Source organism: Capra hircus, chromosome 4, assembly GCF_001704415.2.
Source record: "Capra hircus breed San Clemente chromosome 4, ASM170441v1, whole genome shotgun sequence".
NCBI classification, from domain to species: domain Eukaryota; kingdom Metazoa; phylum Chordata; class Mammalia; order Artiodactyla; family Bovidae; genus Capra; species Capra hircus.
The window spans coordinates 92,080,779-92,101,418 of record NC_030811.1 but is presented as its reverse complement, the minus strand read 5'-3'; the positions used below and the strand labels follow the sequence as shown (position 1 = coordinate 92,101,418).

General features: G+C 37.1%; 1 protein-coding gene across 1 annotated transcript in view; it reads right to left on the bottom strand.

Moving 5' to 3' along the window:
* The window catches only part of TMEM196 (transmembrane protein 196), a 66,890-nt gene that overhangs the window by 975 nt on the left and 45,275 nt on the right, over nt 1–20,640 (bottom strand). The window contains exons 2-3 of the mRNA XM_005679025.3: nt 7,889–7,945; nt 3,752–4,006 (exon numbers count right to left, since the gene is read on the bottom strand). Of these exons, the coding sequence (XP_005679082.1) occupies nt 3,752–4,006; nt 7,889–7,945 (312 nt within the window). The remainder of the gene's footprint in view (nt 1–3,751; nt 4,007–7,888; nt 7,946–20,640) is intronic.

Here is a 20,640-nt window from a genome sequence, read left to right as displayed (position 1 = left end):
AAAAGGCAACAGAAGTACTGCCTGTCTGTAACTGAGCAACACTGATAATTCACAGTGGGACATACTGCTTTTCACGGCATTGTCACTCATACACTGAAACAACAAACTGTAAAAGCTCTTAACATGTTTTTTAAGAGATCAATTACTCACTAGTTAAAAAGGAAAGCTACATGAGAAGGCAACAGGAATTTTAGTAAAAACGATGAACTTACTCAAGTTTCATTTGTAATTTTAGAAAATATATTAATTTAAGAAAAATTCAGATGCTTTGAATTCATACGTTTTGTTGAACATTAAACTCTTCCCTATACAATGAAAGGTAATAAGGAGATGTGAGGCCCATTCACACTTATAATGGTTAGTGGATCATTTTATAAATAGTACTTAGGCAGAACTATCTAAAAATAGATGAAAATATTCCACGCTTGAACAAGCCTATTTGCAAAAGTGCTGTAACAAAGACTCCAATAAAAAGAGGTTTTCTCAATGATCTCAAGCCTATCAGGTATGTCTAATGTCTGTGTCTGGGTAAAAAAAAAAAAGAAAGTAATGTGTTTGCTTTTGTAAACTTTAGAAATTCTTCCAAATCTTTATTTCAAAAATGAAAAGATATCTATGCCTCATTTTTATTCTCTTTTTGAAAATTCAGTACAGGAGAGAGAAAGTAAAATAAAGATGTTGACTTCTTGTCTTTGGTGGTTCTGGAAGTAGCTTAGGAGAGTCAGGGAGGAACTGGAAGGCAGGAATGGGTTTGGTTTTGGAACTATGCTTTTGAAAACTTTGGTGTCTTTTAGAACATCAGGTAGAGCGTCATCCAAAAAAATTCTGAGAAAGAAGACAATATACAAAGAAGACCCTTCCTCTTCTCACATCAAGACCCATCCCCGTGTAAAGTGCCCGGCCCCTTACAGGCCGTAGGGGTTGTCTTATAAGTGGGTATCCATTATATGTACCCTGATTAAGTGCTGAGGAATTGCCTGAAGCCTAAAAACTTAAACCAGTTTAGGGTTAAGTCTCCGATAGAAAGTGAAGTTCTTTTGGTGCCAACAGTCTGCCTTTATGCCTGGCAGTGGCTCAGTCTCACTGAGAGGCCGGCTTTTGCTAGAGATATGCTCACAGAAGTAGGTCTACAAAAACACTGGGGTTACTGGGATGAGGTTTAGTTTATTGATGAGATACCCGATTTGAAGTTCATTTTAGAACTCACTATTGGTGGCAAGAAAAATGGAACTGTCTCTCCAAAATGATCTTTAACAAAACCTACTCATCCACCTGTAGCTCTTCCTTCTAGTAGGACAAAAACTATTTTCTAAGGAATTTATAGAAGTAGGATTCTTAGATGCCTTTTCCTCTCCTAAAATAGGTTTGCATTCAAAAAGTGTCTTAAAAATAATAAAAACTTAATCTAAGGTATAATAATTTATTGCAGGATTAAGGAAAAAAAATCAGTTTTTAAAAATCTTACAGAAAAAATTTTCTTAACTAAATTCACCCTAATATGGACACAGTGAAATCACTGATAGGAAAAACAGTTAAAATTGGTTTTTAAATGGACGAGTATCTTCAGTTTATTTGCAAATAGGCATGTCCACTTTGGCAAAAGATTGTATTTTAAATCTGGCAGGATTAAATGACTGTTGGCAAATGGATATACTTTCTGCAGTTGGGCCACATTATCTGTGTAACTTCTTATATTTCTTATTATAGTATTTAACCAAAGCAAGAATGGTAACTATTTAAAGAAATTTAAAATATATAAAATAAATATGAACTGTCTTATACCAAGTAAGTTCACAGGAAGAAAGCTTCTACACATAAGGTTAATTGTGTTAGTGTCAAACTTAGGTTATCTACCCATGCGGCTTTGGCATGAGAGCGATACAAAGTTTGCCTTTATCAGACACATCTATTATTAAAAGCAAAACTCTAGTCTGTGAACGATGATACGGAGTCAGTCATGACGTGGCAGAGAATAAAGAAGTCATGAATCATCCAAGCAGAAGTGTGTTTGGATGCTTACAGGCAGGCTGAATATTTTAAATACTCAGCCAACTTGCACGTTGCAAGACTCTGCCATGTTGGTTTATGTCAGGCCCTCAAAGTAGCTCTCACAGAAGCAGTACTTTGAGGAGCAATATCACAGCATCAGTCCAGACTGATCTGCTGGCATCATGGCTTCCTTGAAGAGGCAGTGCTTCCTGCAGTGACATTACAACATGGTAACTCCCTAGAAATCAGCGTACCTTGTAGGTAACTCTGGTGTCGGGGGCACCACCGGGCAGCTGGGCAAGTCGGTTATTTCAATAGCCCTCAATCTCTAATGTAAATATAACAATCATACAATAAATATTGCACAAACATACATACAAAAACCTAAATCACACTAGTATAAAAATAGACACACACAAGAACCATTATCCAAATACATAATGATCACATCTTTTTAACAATCCATTACATTACCAGTCCTGCTCTTTGTACTATGAACTCTTTTTGATGGACACATGTAGAGCTGTTGAAAACTGCCTTCTTGGAACGTTTCAAGAGCATCTATCCTCCTTATTTGAGTGTATAGATTGTATATGAAAGGGAAACACATAAACTACAGAGTATTTTTTTCCTCTAAAATCACACTATAATTGTATAGTGTGTAGTATACAAGCAGTAGTAGTATGCAAGCAGTTGTATACTACCTGTAACTCTTGCTACTCTTCCTTCTATTCTGTTGTTATGCAGTTTTATTTCCATGATATCCAGTAAAATATGACGTGGCCATTAGCTTAGTGAGTTTATTTTACAGTTGTTCTATCCTTTCCTTAACAGATACCATAAGCAGGAACGGAATTAAGAAATATGGGCCAAATGTAGAAGAAATACACCGCGTGTGCATACTCAGTCATGTCGGACTCTCTGTGACCTCATGGGCTGTAGCCCACCCGGCTCCTTTTTCCATGGGATTTCCCAGGCAAGAATACTGGAGTGGGCTGTCATTTCCTACTCCAGGGGATCTCCCTGACGCAGGGATCAAACCTGTGTCTCCTGCATTGGCAGGTGGGTTCTTTACCACTGAGCCCCCTGGAAAGCCTCAGAAGAAACACACACAGCTCATTGTACCATTTGTCCTTTGATGCAATAATTATAACTCCTTGTTTGAATGAGTTTCATGAAACAGCGATGCGGGGGATACAACAGTTATAAAACAGTTATTTGAATGTTCATATACAGGCAAAGCTACCCAAATATGCATGAAATTTAGACGAGAGTTAAATGAAGCTTTATGTGTGTTATAATATCTGCACTGATAGGCAGGGCTTTTTGTTGCCTTATTACAAGATCCCTTTATGCTTGCAAACCTAATTTACATAATCAAATGCATCTACTTACAGGCACAAGGGGTAAGTTAGAAAGGAAAACTCACTGGATTTTGAAATCTGGCATTATTCAGAGTGGTTTTAGTTTATGTTTTTCCTCAGTACAATACATAAAAATCCATATCTATAAGACATTCCATACTTTATGAGTTCTATTTTAGGAGCTTGTTTTTACCTAGAGGCTACAAAATTATGTTGAAAACAGGTGTACCCAGAATTACAGGGAAAAAATAATAAACTCCTATTCTTAATCCAACAGGGCCAAACTTTTACAAAATCCAATACCTCAAGTTCTCATCTAAAGCTGCAAGTTGATCACCTAGATGTGACTGCAGTCTTCATCACGTGCTAGCAGTGAGAGGAAAAAGTACAAAACTCACTTTCTCAGCCATTTCATGAGAGTGATGCAGAGAATGCTCCCTTTCTGAGAACATCCTCCTCTGTTCATAGCTGGCTAGTCGACACGTGAGCCACGAAGAGAGGGTGCAACCTCCGATCCCAATGCACGCGAGAGACATGGAGGCGAGATGCAGCGGGTAGAGGGAAGAGGTCTTCTTCGTCACTGCCCGGAGGAACTGAAAATTCAGGATGCCCCCAATGAGCCCGCAGATGCAGCAGGCGGAAAAGAGGATCATCTGGTGAGAAAAAGAGGGGCCGGGGGGTTAAAGTGGAGGAGGTGAAGCTGATGAGCACACACTGCACATTAGGGATGGCTGAGCTACGATGAAGAGAAGGCGCTCTCGATGCTTCTTGGAGCACAGAGGCCATCTTTTCGCCCGGCTTCTCTGCACTCTGACTCAGTGGAGAGGGCCCGCCCTGCAGTGTCTCAGGAATTCATAGCCAACTATATAAAGGCCAGGGATACAGCTTATGAAAATTCTGAAGTAAGTAAAGTTTGTCTGATAGTAGATTCAGATTTAAATAATATTTGATATCTATAGTGTGCCGCTATGCCAGGAATGTGAATAGGTAGAATCTCAATTAACCTACCCACGAATCCTGAGAGGTAAGGTACATTTGGAAAATGAATGGTAAGCAGTTAACACTGTAGTTCAGGGACTGAAAATCCACATTTTCAGACTCAAAATCCAAACATCTTCTCACTGAATTGTTATTAGTTCCACTTAGCTTCAAAACTTTGTACTCCTCTAACTGTGTGAGCTTAGGGAAGTTAGTTAACTCCTTTTTTTTTTTTTTATTTATAAGAATTTGATTGGTTTAGTATCTGTTTTCTCAACAGGCAAATTAGGGAGCCCCCCCTCTCTGAACTGGCTCTTTATTTTTCAAATCTTGTTACTCTGTGACACCACCCAGAAGATATAACAAAATACTGTTTGGTGGATTGCTATGGAGAAACGCAGGATGTGGCTTTGCTTTTGATCCTACTCTTGGTTTGCTCTGGGTCTCTATTAATAGAGCTTGGGGGATTTTATTCAACTTAAATATCGCAGGATCCCTGGCAGAATCAAGCAAAATGCCTTCTGTGTAGTAAATGTTCTGTGCATATTTAATAAATTCAATTGAATATTTTAATAGCTTTAATGGCTTTATTATGTAATTTTTATCTGGGTTCAATCCTCCTATGGGCTTTCATGACATTTTTCAGTGTGATGCTAATTTAACAACCAACCCTATTTCCATCTTTCTCTGGGATACAGTCTCTATTCTGGTCACCTCCCTGGTCTCTCAATAGAGCTTGTTCATTCCTGCCTCAGTGATATTTTCATTTCCTGGAAACTATTTTGCTTCTTGCTTGGCTCCTTAAATGGAAGACTAACTCTTACTTCCTCAGAAAACATTCCTGGACATCTCCTCTGGCATAAGTCCACAGGGCAAACAACTATATAACTTTAGTATTTAATTTTAGTTCATTATATATTATTTTCTGTCGATAGTTAGTTGAATTTAGCAGTTACTGAGCACCTAGCGTCTATTAGGCCATGAGTGAGGCAGCAGCTGTCATTACAAGAAAGAACAGCTCATAGTTGTTCCTCTTGAGTACGCTGCCGTCCAGTCTAAGAGAAGATCCAACATTACAACATGGTATGTCAAATATTAAGAAAGAAGGATGAAAGGCTGCCCTTGGAGCAGGGAGGAGGGGAATTCAGCCCAGTCGGGGGTTTCAGACAAAGCTTCCTTGACAACTTATCATCTAGGCCAAGTGCACGTAGTTCCCAGCAAAGGGTAAGACCATGGATGTGTGATATAGCATGATGGGCAGAAAGAACTACTAGTTTGTTTTGTTTCTCTAACTTAATTCAGCATTTCTGATTGTGTCAGTCTTATAGTACTTATCACCAAAACTGAAAACCTAGTGATGGATAAGTATAATCTTTTAATAATTGATTAAATACAACACTAAATGTCAATTACCAAACAAACGAATCATCCTCAGTGGGAAACTGTAGCTCACAATTTCAAATAGAATCAATCAGTTCTATTTCCTTTTGAAGTATATTCAAATGGCATGCTGTTACCTGGGAATATATTTTGGTGTTTACTCATTCTCAGAAAATATGCAAAGATATTACATCCTAGCCTTTTAATAATTACTGTTAATTAATAAAACAAACAACAAATGTAAAGGATTATTACAGGAAAACACTATCTCTCCTGTTATTGCCATTAATTCCTTAAGGACATACTTCATTAACAAATACAGATAAAACATTTTTACTCAAGAATTAAAATGTTAAAATCTGTACCAAGTTTTTAACCATCTACTATTTTCAGTCTTACCAGACTAGAGATATGTCGAGTGAAGAAAGTCTCACACAATTTGATTAAAGTGTGGGGAATCTTTGACAGTTAATGTCTTCTATGGAAACCCCAGATGGTACAGGAAGATAAAGTAGATGGTAATTTCTAAAAAACTCAGATCTTATAATTTTTTTTTATAACTCAGAATTAGAAAAACAGAAGATCTATTTTAAAAAATGACACACCTGTTTTTCAAAAAACAAACAAACAAAATAAAACAACTTCCTTTTTCTTCTACTATGAATTGAGTGCTTGTGTCCCTCCAGGATTTACTACACTGAAGCCCAATCCCTAGTATTAAACAGTATTTGGAGGCAGGACCTTTGGGAGATAATTAAGTCAAGACAGTGGAGCTTCAGGAACCAGGTCCATGTTTTTCTAAGAGATTCTAGAGAGCTCTGTTCCAGGAGAACACAGCCAGAAACGTGTAGCCCAGAAGAGAGTCTTAGAACCCAACTGTGCTGGCACCTTCACCTGAGACTTCCAGCCTCCAGAACTGTGAGGAATGAATTTCTGCTCTTTGTGAGCCTCCCAATCCATGGTGCTTTGTCAGAGCAGGCCAGGCTGACCTATGTGTCTCTCCCCCGTGCTCCCCACCCCCACCACTTTAAAGGGCTTCCCTTTCCTTCCCCCCCTTTCTTTCCTTCTTTCTTTTGTTCCTTCTCTCCTTCCTTCCTTTCTTTCATTTTGTTTTATCCATGTTCCAAGAAATCGTTAGTATATAGCCATGGAGAGACTTGATAGAGAAAAAATGTAGAAAGTAAGAAAACCAAGGGAAAGAGTGATGGGGGAATCACAAATGCAAATTACAACCTCCAAAAAAATGTCTATTTAAACATTTCCTTAAAATAATTTTTAAAAATCACACCTCACATTTCTGAAGCAATGGGGGCTTCATCCTTTTTGTTGCAATAGGTACCCTCACTAAGAGAACTATGATTAGAAAAAGGAGTTGAATAAAGGACTGCATAGTCCCCCTTCCCTGGCCTTCTCCTTTTTTTAGTCTCAAAGACCACTTTCTGGGGTCCATGTACAATAGTAATGTTGCCAACTTATAAAGGCCTATGTTATTTCCTATTGTCCTCAATAAAATAAACGACTTTTTTTCTACTTTCTAATTCTCAAAAAAATGTCATGAAAGACAGGGGGGATCCATACTTTAGCATGCTGGAATCCTTCTCTAGTCTACATCAGAGTTAACTGGGAGCACCCCTCAAGACACAAGACAGTACCATAAAACTTCTGAGAATGCTGACATTCACATTCATAGTCATAAGATAAAATTAAATTTAAAAAATCTTTGGGAATTAACTGCAACTATAACAACACAGCTGTTTTGCTGCTTTGCACAATGAACTTCACAGTCAAAGCCAGCAATCTTTAGGCTCACTTCCATATCTAAACAGTTAAATTTCCCATGAATTCAAGCTCTGTCTTTTTTAGCTCGATGAAGGATTCCTGTGTCTGGAAGTCTACAAATGAAAAGTGGAGACTTCCATCCACAGCAGTCATTAAGGGTTGCAGATTCATGTATTTAAAGAGTATATCAAAGCTTTTCTTTCTCTTTTGTCAACAGTCTGTAATAATCTTGATGGTTTTCTTTGAAAAGAAAAAAAGTCAGGATTTATTTGTCAGTCTTCTTTTTATCTTAAGTGAGTAACATTCAGGATATGAAAGTTGGCTAGTCATTATTTCCCTTTCTGAGTTCTTACATTTCAAACAGTTCAGTGCACAACACAAACATGGCAAAAACTTACGACAAGTCCAGATTTTTTTTTGGCGCACAATATTCCGCATATGCCACAAAGAAGAAACTGAAAAGGAAAAGAAGAATAATTATTTCACATCCCAAGATAAGAGGACTTCCAGTTTTCAGCTTATAGTTCACTCATTCACTTGTTTCAAGGAAGCTTGAAAATTTTACATTCCCATCAAAAGCTGAAAAGAAAAATACCTCATTCTAGAATAGTAATGGATAAAAATGCAAATGCTAATGGAAGTTTTGTGCAAAGTTGATATAGGTGATTGTGGGATTTAAGAAAAACCAGAATCTGCTTTACCCCCAGGCAAAATGATGAAGTAGGTGAGTTTAGAGTTTCGTTCCTCCTGTCTGCTTTCACTGTCTTCTTATCCCTTTCTGTTTTCTCAGGGAAAAGGTGAGATGGTACATTCATTCATACTAAGTTATGAGAAATCAGTGGGCTGTGCTATAGGAAGCGAATGTATCACACATAAAAGGACAAGGCCCCGGACAGGAGATATTTTTCTATAGAAATATTCTTTGTACATCTTAAACTATGTCCGGTAAAATATCTGCCTCCTCATTCTAACAGAAATACTGTCCTTGTGGATATGTCAGAAGAACACAGGGGATGAAGCTGTCAGTGGGATGTAATTTCTTGTAAATAAGCACATTGATGACATAATTGCTTTGCAAAAGCAGCTGCATCAAATAGTCTACCAGTGACACACTAGTATACATTTGGGTTATCAGAAAGTGGTAAACTGCCTAGTTCATAGAGAAACGTTTAGGGCCATTTGTGCATACTTTTGCTGGAAGTAAACCATAGAAGTAAAACAATACATTCATTAATAAATAATAAGGGCTTTCAGATTAGCAAAGGAAACAATGAATATGGTTACGCTTGTCGTCATTTGATTTTTCTTTTAAATGTTATTATTTCAAGTCGGAACTGAGAATATAAGTGGTTTTAACTGAGTTTAAACTGTTAAACTCTGAACATATTTTAAAATATATACATCAAAATACTCTAAGGATTATCTGAAATATGTGATATGTTAAACACCAACAAAATTTGATGAAAAATAATTGGTAAGAAAAATTTACCTTTGCAGAGAAATTTCCATGCAAGAGAACAAAATGATTATAAAGCAGGCAAAGATGCAGCAAAATAGTTAGATCAGGTAACACAAGGATATGTAAGAATTTGGTATATAACTAAACACAGCAGCAAAGTCACAGACCAAAATAGAAAATACAAATACTAATACATAAAACTATAATTTTGATAGTAAAAGATACTTTATTCTGTGCCTTTGCTCTCAAAGGCACAAAATAAACTGGGATTATATTCAGAAAGCATATAATAGGCAAAGGGTCATCATACTATATAAATAAAGCTAATAAAATAATTTTAATTCCATTAAACCATGAACCAAAAGAAAGTCACAACTTTATAAACATCGCATACTTGCAGAATTTTCAGAAGCCTTCTAAAGCAAATTCTGAGTAACAATTTCTAACCTCCTCTACGTTCTAGGTCTTGATGATCTTGTCCTCACATGGACCCTTTCTTACTGATCTCATCTCTGACCTTTAAAGGTTATGCTCAAGTCATTCCAGTTTGGACCAATTCTGTTCCTCTCAGTGGTTCCAAGCTTCCAATTAGAGCTTCAGATGTCCTACGTCTGCTCCCCTGACTAACCCATTATTACCCTGAAAGTCCATCAAGGAGAACTCATTCTTGAAATAATTTGAAAGCAGTGTAGTTTTGTGTTCCTTTGATCTTTTTGAAATCTATAAACATTGCCCATGATTTATCCACAGCAAAGCCCAAGGGGACCTCGGGACCCTAAGCAGAGCTCAACCTAACTCTCCATTCACTGGGTTGGGACAATTTAAGTGCAATAAAATTGCTTCTTCCTAGTGTACCTCTAAGAAACAGAAGGTCAGATTTGGGAGGGAGAAGATAGAGAAGGAAGGGAATCCAACAATGTTTCTCCACTCTCTTGCAGGCCTGCAGCGTAAATACTGCTGGTAGAGAATCCAAAATCCACTCTCCTTAGAGGAAACTGTAACCTGAGCTGAAACTCCAGTACTTTGGCCACCTCATGCGAAGAGTTGACTCATTGGAAAAGACTCTGATGCTGGGAGGGACTGGGGGCAGGAGGAGAAGGGGACGACAGAGGATGAGATGGCTTCATGGCATCACTGACTCGATGAACGTGAGTCTGAGTGAACTCCGGGAGTTGGTGATGGACAGGGAGGCCTGGCGTGCTGCGATTCATGGGGTCGCAAAGAGTTGGACACGACTGAGTGACTGAACTGAACTGAATGGGAAGGAAAATAGATCATGCAACTCTGAGGCGGGTTTAAGGGACCCTGGCTTAGGTTTAGCCATCACAGGTTATAGAAAAGAGTAGAAGAACAAAAAGCAGTGAATAGTGTTTTCTTTTATTGGCTAGCTTTATTCCAAGTCATAGCACCAGAAAGGATCTTAACAGATGACTTAATTGAGCCCTTGCAGTCTGCACATAAGAAATGAGAGGTCCAGATAGGTTTAGTCATTTACTCAGGGTCACACATCAAGGTCACAAATCGCACATAAAATCAAAGGCTTGATTAAGTGCCTGAAGTGAAGTGACGTGAAGTGAAGTCGCTCAGTCGTGTCGGCTCTTTGCGACCCCATGGACTGTAGCCTACTATGCTCCTCCATCCATGGGATGTTCCAGGCAAGAGTACTGGAGTGGGTTGCCATTTCCTTCTCCAGAGGATCTTCATGACCCAGGGATCGAACCCAGGTCTCCTGCACTGTAGGCAGACGGTTTACCATCTGAGCCACCAGGGAAGTCCTGATTAAGTGTCTAAGTTAACTTATTTCTCATAATGCAATGGGAAGTGAAAGTGAGTCACTCAGTCATGTCCGACTCTTTGCAACACCATGGACTATAGCCCACCAGGCTTCTCTGTCCATGGAATTCTCCAGGCAAGAATACTGGAGTGGGTAGTCATTTCCTTCTCCAAGGGATCTTCTTGATCCAGGGATGTAACCCAGGTCTCCTGCATTGCAGACGGATTCTTTGCAGCTGAGCCACCAGGGAAGCCATGTAATATAAAGGGAATGCTTTTCAAAAGGACTTTTCAGTGTTAGTGAGACTACATTACACTAGAAGATCTAACCAGAAGCATTCAATGACACCTCACATCTATAACTGCACTCTTTACCCTTGCCGTTTGTTAATTTTTATTGTAATAAAAATAATTATAAGATTAGCTGATTGTACCACAGTCTAAAATTAAGTGTACCTTACTATATAAAGAGTCTAATATTTTAAGGTACTATTTTTAGTCCACATAACTTTATCCAGGATGCAAAACATTGACCTATATTGTAGAAATTATAAAACAAGTGAAAAACGGATTAGTTTTTTAAAAAAGAAAAACTGATGGTTGGATATTTGTGTCTATATCATATCTACATCCTGAATTAGATATATAATTTTACATGAGAATATATAATTTTATTTCTGAGAAGTTAGGCTGTTTAAATCCAGGGAGAATTATTTGCTTTGTTCTTACTAGGAAGTTATGTAAATGAAGCAATCTAATGGTAGGACATCAAGGGCAACTATGTAATAAAACTTGTTGTCCTCCAAGTGAAATTTGTTTGATTTCAATTAAGATTAAATTCAGTAGATAACTAAGGCTGTGAATCATTGTAGGATGAAATGGAGCTGTTATGCAATAACATTTGAGTGATTTTCTTAATGAAGGTCCATGGAGCCTTCTGCTATTGCTTAGGATGTAGAAACGCTAAAGAAGTACTGGTTTAACAGTAAGAAAAAGTGAGTAAACTGCAGACTGAGAACTTTTCCGTAAGTGAGCAGGAGTGATGGAAAGCTGAGGGTGAGGCACTGACAAGGGTGAGAAGTTCAGGTGACCACACCCCTCCATTAATGGAATCTGAAAGCATGCACCAAAGACAGTCATTGTAACAGTGAGATCAGTTCCTCATCAGAATGGCTCCACTTTCCACAGTAACATCCTAAAAGAAGATATTAAGATAAAATACAAGATTTTGAAAGAGTATCTTTTGAAATTGTGCCGAACATTCAGCCAATCTCTCATTTACAAAAGAGATTACAAAAAAAGAGATGCTCATCAGGGCAAAAGAACTGTGGTAGGCTGAATAATGGATACATACATCCTAATCTCCACCATCCATAATGTTTCCTTATAGGCACAAAAGCCTTGTGCAGATGTGATTAAACTAAAAAAATTCTAAAGATGAGAGGATTATTGTGGATTATTCAAGAAGGTGTTAAATATAATCACAAGGTCCCTTAAGAGGAACACAAGAAGGTCCAAAGAAAATTATCTGAAGATGCAGAGACACAGATACTTGAAGAGGCTACACTGCTGCCTTTGAAGGTGAAGGAAGAGAGCCATGAGGCAAAGGATGTGGATGGACTCTGTGATGGAAAGGGCAAGGAAATGGGATTCTCTCCTGGAACCTATAGAAAGAGTGTAGCCCTGTAGGCCCATTTTAGACTTCTATCCTCCAGCATTGCGAGAAAATAAAGTTCTGTTATTTTAAGTCACTAAGTTTATGGTAATTTGTTCTAGCAGCAAGAGAAAACTAATATAGGCTCCAAAGCATTATTTCATCTCACAGTCTCAAAAGAATTAGACACTTTGAAAGAACTAGAAGCTGTTCTTAGGAAAAACAAACAGAGAAAGACATGAGTTAAGAGAGAAATACAGAGCAAGAGCACAAAATAAAGCAAAACAGTAAAATTTTTAAATAGAAACTATTGATTAGAAATGGAAACAGTGAGAAACTTCATTTTTGGGGGCTCCAAAATCACTGCAGATGGTGACTGCAGCCATGAAACTAAAAGACACTTGCTCCTTGGAAGAAAAACTATGACCAACCTAGACAGCATATTAAAAAGCAGAGACATTACTTTGCTGACAAAGGTCCATCTAGTCAAGCTATGGTTTTTCCAGTAGTCATGTATGGATGTGAGAATTGGACCATAAGGAAAGCTGAGCACCGAAGAATTTATGCTTTTGAATTGTGGTGTTGGAGAAGACTCTTGCAAGTCCCTTGGACTGCAAGGAGATTAAACCAGTCCATCCTAAAGGAAATCAGTCCTGAATATTCATTGGAAGGATTGATGCTGAAGCTGAACCTCCAATACTTTGGCCATCTGATGCAAAGAACTGATTCATTGGAAAAGACCCTGATGCTGGGAAAGATTGAAGGCAGGAGGAAAGGGGACGACAGAGGATAAGATGGTTGGATGGCATCACCGACTTGATGGATATGAGTTTGAGTAAACTCCAGGAGTTGGTGATGGACAGGGAAGCCTGATATGTTGCAGTCCATGGGGTCACAAAGAGTTGGACATGACTGAGTGACTGACCTGAACTAATTGATTAGAAAAATTAATATCTCTTTAGAATGAATATGCCAGATGATGCTGGCATGAGAGATAGCAGGTTGGAGACAAAGAAGATGTATGTAAAATATTCTAAGATTCTTGTATCATTTAGCAGAGTAATAGAAGAGCTAATGTGCTAGATATTAATGAAAAAGTTCAAGTTTAAATGTGTGCATTAAAAAGTCAAAGACTGGAAAATAAAAACAGAAAAAATACAGCAACAACAATAAAGATTGAACCAACAGATACCAGGGAAGTTTGAAAAAGGTAAGGCAATAAAGTGATAGTAAAACGATAAAATAAGTTGCTGTAAATAATTTCACTGATGTAAGCAATCAGAACATATGTGAATGTGCTCGATTTCTCTAATAATAGGGAAAATAGAGGGAAACACTCTGCTAGGTAAAGAAGAGATATGTTAAACCTTCACTAAAATGAATGAAAACCTCTTTCCTTACTGGTTTTCTCTCTCTCTCTCAGCCTTGACCTAGAACTAGTTAATGACTTCCTTATTACTATTTCTTTTTGTCCAAGAAAGATTATTTTGATGAAGGACTAAGAGTTAAAAAGGCTACTGTCGAATTTCTATTTAAATTTTGTAATAGAAAATTGGGAACCACAGTTGTCATGGGAGCACATAAAGCAGTGGTTCTATCGGCTGGCTAGGAGAAGCAAGTGCTGGGCAGATGGGATTACGAAAGACAGTGGGCCAATCATAGTTTAAGACCATTTTTAAAAATTTTTTCTCATGTAACATTTAACCCATCAAGTGAATTAATTTTCACTGAAATTCACTAACCATTAACGAAGATACATTCAAAAATAGAAATGGTTACTTTTTTTCTGCTTCAAGATAATGAGATGAACCATAAATTGAACTTAATGGTTTGGTAACAGTCAGTGATTTATACAGTTTCATCAAAATTAGGTTCTTTAAAACATGCAGAAAAACAGAACACACACAAAAATGTTGAGAAATTGATTCAAAGAAACCTATCTCTAATAAAAAGGGTATATTTCTCCCTGTATCTGGGTTAAAAAATGGATGATTTGTTACCTCCAGTTCTTGAATATTTTCGCTCTACTTCAATCATCTGTTAAAGAATAATAACTGAAGTTTCTAAAAGGATTACTTTGTAGTTTAGCTCACAAAATGCTAGTATGCCACAGTGGTTCATATTCTTCTTGAGACTGTGCCAATATGACTTTGACCTTCTTATATGACACCAGGCTAGACTCCTAAGGATGTCCTCTCTGTCACGGGCTTCTTTTCCTTTGGGATCATCCCATTTCTTTAGTGAGTCCAATACCAATTACGTGTTGAATGAAGAAAGTTTATCAGGTTGGAAAGCCTGTCTGAAAGCAGAGACTCCCAAACCTGGCTGCGTATTAACTTTTACAATTCCTGCTACCTTGACTAAGTAAGGACCAGACTGGGCTGGGACTCGGGCATCAGCATTTCAAATCTTCCCAGATAACTCTAAAGTGCTTTCATGGTCTGGAACTACATGTGAGGTGTGTACCTGTGCTTTGCCGGTAGGCCTACTCATCTTAGAGCTCTTCAGTGGAGCACTGATATTCTTCTTAATCACTTTCCGTGAAATACCAACAAATATGAGGCCAAGAAAATGCTCTTCAAGGGAGAAAGGCAAAGTCCTCGTTTGTAACGTAAGTTCAGAGTGTCAGGGCTGTTTGCTTTCCCGTGGTTCTTAGAAACAGAGACATTATTTCATGATGTTTAAGCTTATTCTCCTCAGCGCCTTCATCATTGCTAAAAGATGTTTCTGTTAGGCTCCTAATCGTCCCTACATTTTCTGTGTTTTGTTTTAGTTAACTAGATCTAGAATTGGGCCTGATAACACTATTATCTGGAAGAATCTGACTGATTTTGTGTCAGGAATTAAGAAAATAGGCATCATAAAGACTTTGATACAAATAATGATCATTTTTAATGATCGTTGTAAAAAATATTGGGAGGAAATATGTTGAAATAAGAATATGATAAACAAAAACAAACAAGCAACTGAATTAACACTTGGGCAAAATATCTGAACAGACATCTGTCCAAAGAAGATCTAAGGACGGTATGTATGAAAGATATTCAGTGTCATTTGTCATTAAAAAAATCATGAATTTAAACAGCAATGAAATGCCACTATGTAGCTATTAGAATAGCTAAACAAACAAACAGAAACAAAACTGGAAATACTAGTTGTTGGTAGTGTGGAAAAACAGAAATTTTCATTCATTGCTTAATAAGTGTGGAAAATGATACAGCTACTTTGAAAGATCTAATGGCAGCTCTTACAAAGCTAAACATAGTCTTTACATGTGATCCAGCAATTGTACTTTAGGTATTTAATCATCTAATTTGCAACTTTATAGCATTGGTTCATCAATTATAAAAACTGGAAGCACCCAAGATGTCCTTCAATAGGTGAATGGATAAGCCAGATACATCCATGCAATGAAATACTATTCAGTGATAAAAATAAATGAGGGATCAACATACTCAAAGACATGTATGAAATTTAAATGTATATTGCTAAATGAAAAACCCAATCTAAAAAGACTGCATACTGTATGATTCCAATTATATGAAATTCTTAAAAAAGTAAATAATAGAGCTACTGAAAAGTTCAGTAGTTTCCAGGGTCTGGGAGAAGGTAGAGGAAGTTGAATCAGTAACTAGGGGATATTTTTAAGGCAACATTGTGATTATGGTTACAAGATACTACACATTTGTCAAAACACATAGAACTGCATAGCACAAAGAATAAACCTTAATGTATGCAATTAAAAAATCACTTAGAGGCTCATGAAATCACAAGATGGAATGCAGAATATGACAAAGCAATCTACTATGTAACACATTTATGAAATCGTTTCACTGAAGGAAGTAAAAAGATACTGACATGAGTAACTTTGGAAATGAATGGAGTCTATAACCTAAAGGCAAAATAAACTGTATGTAAGCATCATGGTCTGTTTGACAAAGTGGCTTCCTATAAGGTTACTGGTTAATAATTCTGATCCTACTAAAATGGAACAGTGAATTAAATGGATGAGGGATGGTGGGAAGTAGGTTTCTTAGTATTGGAGTGAGAGTTTACTTATAACCACGGGGAACAGCCTAGAATGATCTATATGGTAATGGATTAGAGTTGTAGATATTCAGCTTAGTATATATAAAGATGGTTGCATAAAAGAACTATTTATAGCTCTGTTTATATACACATTAGTATTAGCTTTCTTGCTCTGTCAACTGAGAGGGCCTAGATGCAATGATACTAGTAGCAAGAAACGCAATCACTCAGCTCTTGGTTTCTAAAACTGTTCTCCAGTAAAAGGAATCATAAATCCTTAGAGATATGTCTGTCCTTGGAATGCGACAGGGAAAATATGATACCAGCCAGAAGCATGCTATTGTGTCAGAAAGTATGGAAGTGCTCAAAAAACAAACCAAAACCCACATTAATTGAGGTCCGTCAGAGGGATGCAGAAGCCAGCTGAAAGAGCACCCAGTGATTAAAGCTGGAACAATCTGAGCTGCACAATAAAGTAATATTGGAATGTGAACAGTGAGTAGAATAAATACTCATGGGGCCCTATTGATGGACATAAATGATGGATAAATAAGTAAATACATAAATAACTATGGAGAAGAGACAAATTTATGCAGAAAAATTCCAAATATTTTATGTAGCTACTTAACTCTCAGAGAGGTGTGGTCTACATATAAAGACTTCCTTCCAAAGAGGGTCATATGAAAAAGGGGTTAGAGGAGTCACTTAGAGGAGAGATTTTACAAATACTTTGGCCACCTGATGCAAAGAGTTGACTCATTTGAAAAGAGCCTTATGCTGGGCAAGATTGAAGGCAGGAGGAGAAGGGGATAACAGAGGATGAGATGGTTGGATGGCATCACTGACTCAACGGACATGGGTTTGGGTGGACTCCGGCAGTTGGTGATGGACAGGGAGGCCTGGCGTGCTGTGATTCATGGGGTAGCAAACAGTCGGATACGACTGAACTGACTGACTGACTGACTGACCTCAGCCAGGTGACCATGGTCGACACCAAAAGCAATAAATCGTGTAGAGAGTATGTGTCACTGATATGATGTGATGAAAACAGCAAGAATACCTAGTGTCACTTTTCTTGAATATTGGAATGGAGCTACTATACAACATAATTAGTTAATAGAAAGGGATTTAAGGTATTACAGTTGGAAAAAAGGAGATAAAACTATCATTGTTTGCAGACAGTATGATTAACACATGAAATTTTCAAGAGAATTAGCTAACATTAATTACAAAAAATAAGATGATTTAGTAAAGTAGTAAGGCACAAATCAATATATTGAAACTATACACATGTTATTTCATGTATACAAATAACATCCTACTGGAATCTGTAAGGGAAGAAATCCCATTTTCATTAAGAAACAGTAAAATTCTTAAAAATACATTTATAATCAAGTATTAACTGATAAAGATAATCCCTAAGAACATTAATAAATAATAGACTATTTTTATAAATGGAAAAATACATGATCTTGGATGAAAAGTTTTAACCTAAAAATTATGCTTATACTTCATAATATAATTAGTAAATTTAACATAATTCAATAAAAACAACAAAAATATCCATTTTTAATTGGAAACATGATGTTAAAATTAATGTAAAAGAATAAATACCTAAATTTTGTCAGTAAAACTCTGGCAAAGATGAGAAATGAGGGCACATGTTGACATCAAATATCAAAACATATTATAAAGCCTCAATAATTAATACCGAATGACACTGACACATGAGTAGAAAAATTGAACAATAGAATTATAAAGCCAAGAGACAGAATATATATGAAATATACTATGTAATAAAATGGTATCTCTAAACATTTATGAGAAACAGACATCTGTGTATCCATCTGGAAAAATAAATGAAACTAGATATATACTTTATATCATATAACAGGGTAGTTGCCTAATGTCAGTTCAGTTCAGTCACTCAGTTGTGTTCGACTCTTTGCGACCCCATGGACTGCAGCACGCCTAATGTACTGAAACTAACAGCCTAATGTACTTAAATTTAAAACAAAATCATAAAAAAGTAGAAGAAAGTATAATCTTTTATTATTTTGAAGTTACAAAGATCTTTTAATTATGGTTTAAGTTCATGAAATGAAAGACTGATTTGCTCAAAAATTAAAGCAAGAAAATAAGCAAAAAAATTGCTGCATGGCAGAAAATTGTCATGAACAAGTTCAAAATGACAAACTGGGGAAAATATTTGCAATTTATAAACAAAAGACTAATCTCCCTAAAATAAAATGAACTCCTGGAAATCAGCAAGGAAAAGGCTAGCAATCTGACAGAAAAATAGGCAAAGGATGTGAACAGATAATTCCCTGAAATACAAATGACGACTAAACTTGAAAATGCTCAACTTCATCAATAGTGAGACAAATGTAATTTCAGATGAAATCAGATACATTTTTTTCATCTATCAAATTGGCAGGAATCCTAAAACTTAATAACTATGGCAAGGATATGGGGAACCAAATTGTCATATATTGCTTGTGGGAATATAAATTGATTTGGCTTCCGCTAAGAGGAATTTAGCAAAGATTATTAAAATTACATATATATGCATACACATATTCACACACACATACACATATACCAGGGCTTCCCTGGTAGTACAGCTGGTAAAAAATCCACCAGGAGATCCCTGGTTCAATTCCTGGCTTGGGAAGATCCCATGCAGAAGGGATAGGCTACCCACTGCAGTATTCTTGGGCTTCCGTGGTGGCTCAGACAGTAAAGAATCCACGCAGTGTGGGAGACCTGGGTTTGATCCCTGGGTTGGAAAGATCCCCTGGAGGAGGGCATGGCAACCCACTCCAGTATTCTTGCCTGGATAATCCTCATGGACAGAGGAGCTTGGCGGGTTATAGTCCATGGAGTCACAAAGAATCGGACATGACTGAGCGACTAAGCACACATATATACATGTACACGTATAGACATGCATATAAAACACTTGCATTAGGGCATGTTAAGTTGCTTCAGTCGTGCCCTACTCTGTGTGAACCCTATGGACTGTAGTCTGCCAGGCTCTTCTGTCCATGGGGTTCTCTAGGCAAGTATACTGGAGTGGGTTGACATGCCCTTGTCCAATATAATACACACACACACACACACACACACACACATATATATACATACGTGCATGTAGTATACACATAGACACATATATACATGCATATATATATATATATATATATATATACACACATATACATAATTTGCCCCGTAACCTGCATTTAAGAATTTATCCAACTGTTATGGCTGCAAGTGTACAAAACAATCTAGTGTCAAATTATTTATTCTATAAGTGTTAGTAATGATACAAGAGGAGCAATCTCAACTGTTAGTAGAGAATTGATTAAATTCAGCTGGAATGACTCAAAGTTCCAGGCTCCTTATGAGTATTAAAAAAAAAAAAAAAACTAACAGAACTCCCCAGTCTATGTGTTTTCAGAAAGTATATTGGAAAGGAGGATGGCAGCACATATTCTGAAGTCAAGGAGCTGTGCTAGTATCTCTTCAGTCACAACACTAAGGCCATCATCTTGCCTGCTTTTACACAAGGATGCTTTTGCATGTTGAACTGAGTTTGGAACCTGCCACAGTCAGAGCTTTCAGGCACAGATCCAGAAATGCCACAGAGCAGTTTACAAGGATTTAGTTCAGTCCTTTTGAAATAAATGAAACCTATCATGGAGAACTGTGATTGAAGGCTGGATGTAGTTTTATTCTCAGTTAAATATGATGAATCAAACCACTGTGTATTAAAGTAAATACAGCTTCACCCTCAATGACCACCATATCTCATCTTTATTTAGGGAAAGGTTTTGTAGTTCTACTTAATCATAATAGTAGATGAAATAATATTTGTATTTTTAAAAGCATTTTGATATCTCTTAATCCTCTAGAAAAATAGTGGATTGAAACAGGGAATTTTGCTCCATAATGGGCAAGTCAATGAAGAAAAGAAATAACACAGCAGAAAAACAGCTTTGAACCTCATATTACTACAAAAATGGAATTGGATGTATTATTTCATTTGCCATTATGGGTACTCTTAGAGTGAGTGAGTGAAAGTCACTCAGTCGTACCTGACTCTTTGCAACCCAATGGTCTCTGCAGTCCATGGAATCCTCTAGGCCACAGTACTGGAGTGGGTAGCCTTTCCCTTCTCCAGGGGATCTTCCCAACTCAGAGATTGAACCCAGGTCTCCCACACTGCAGGC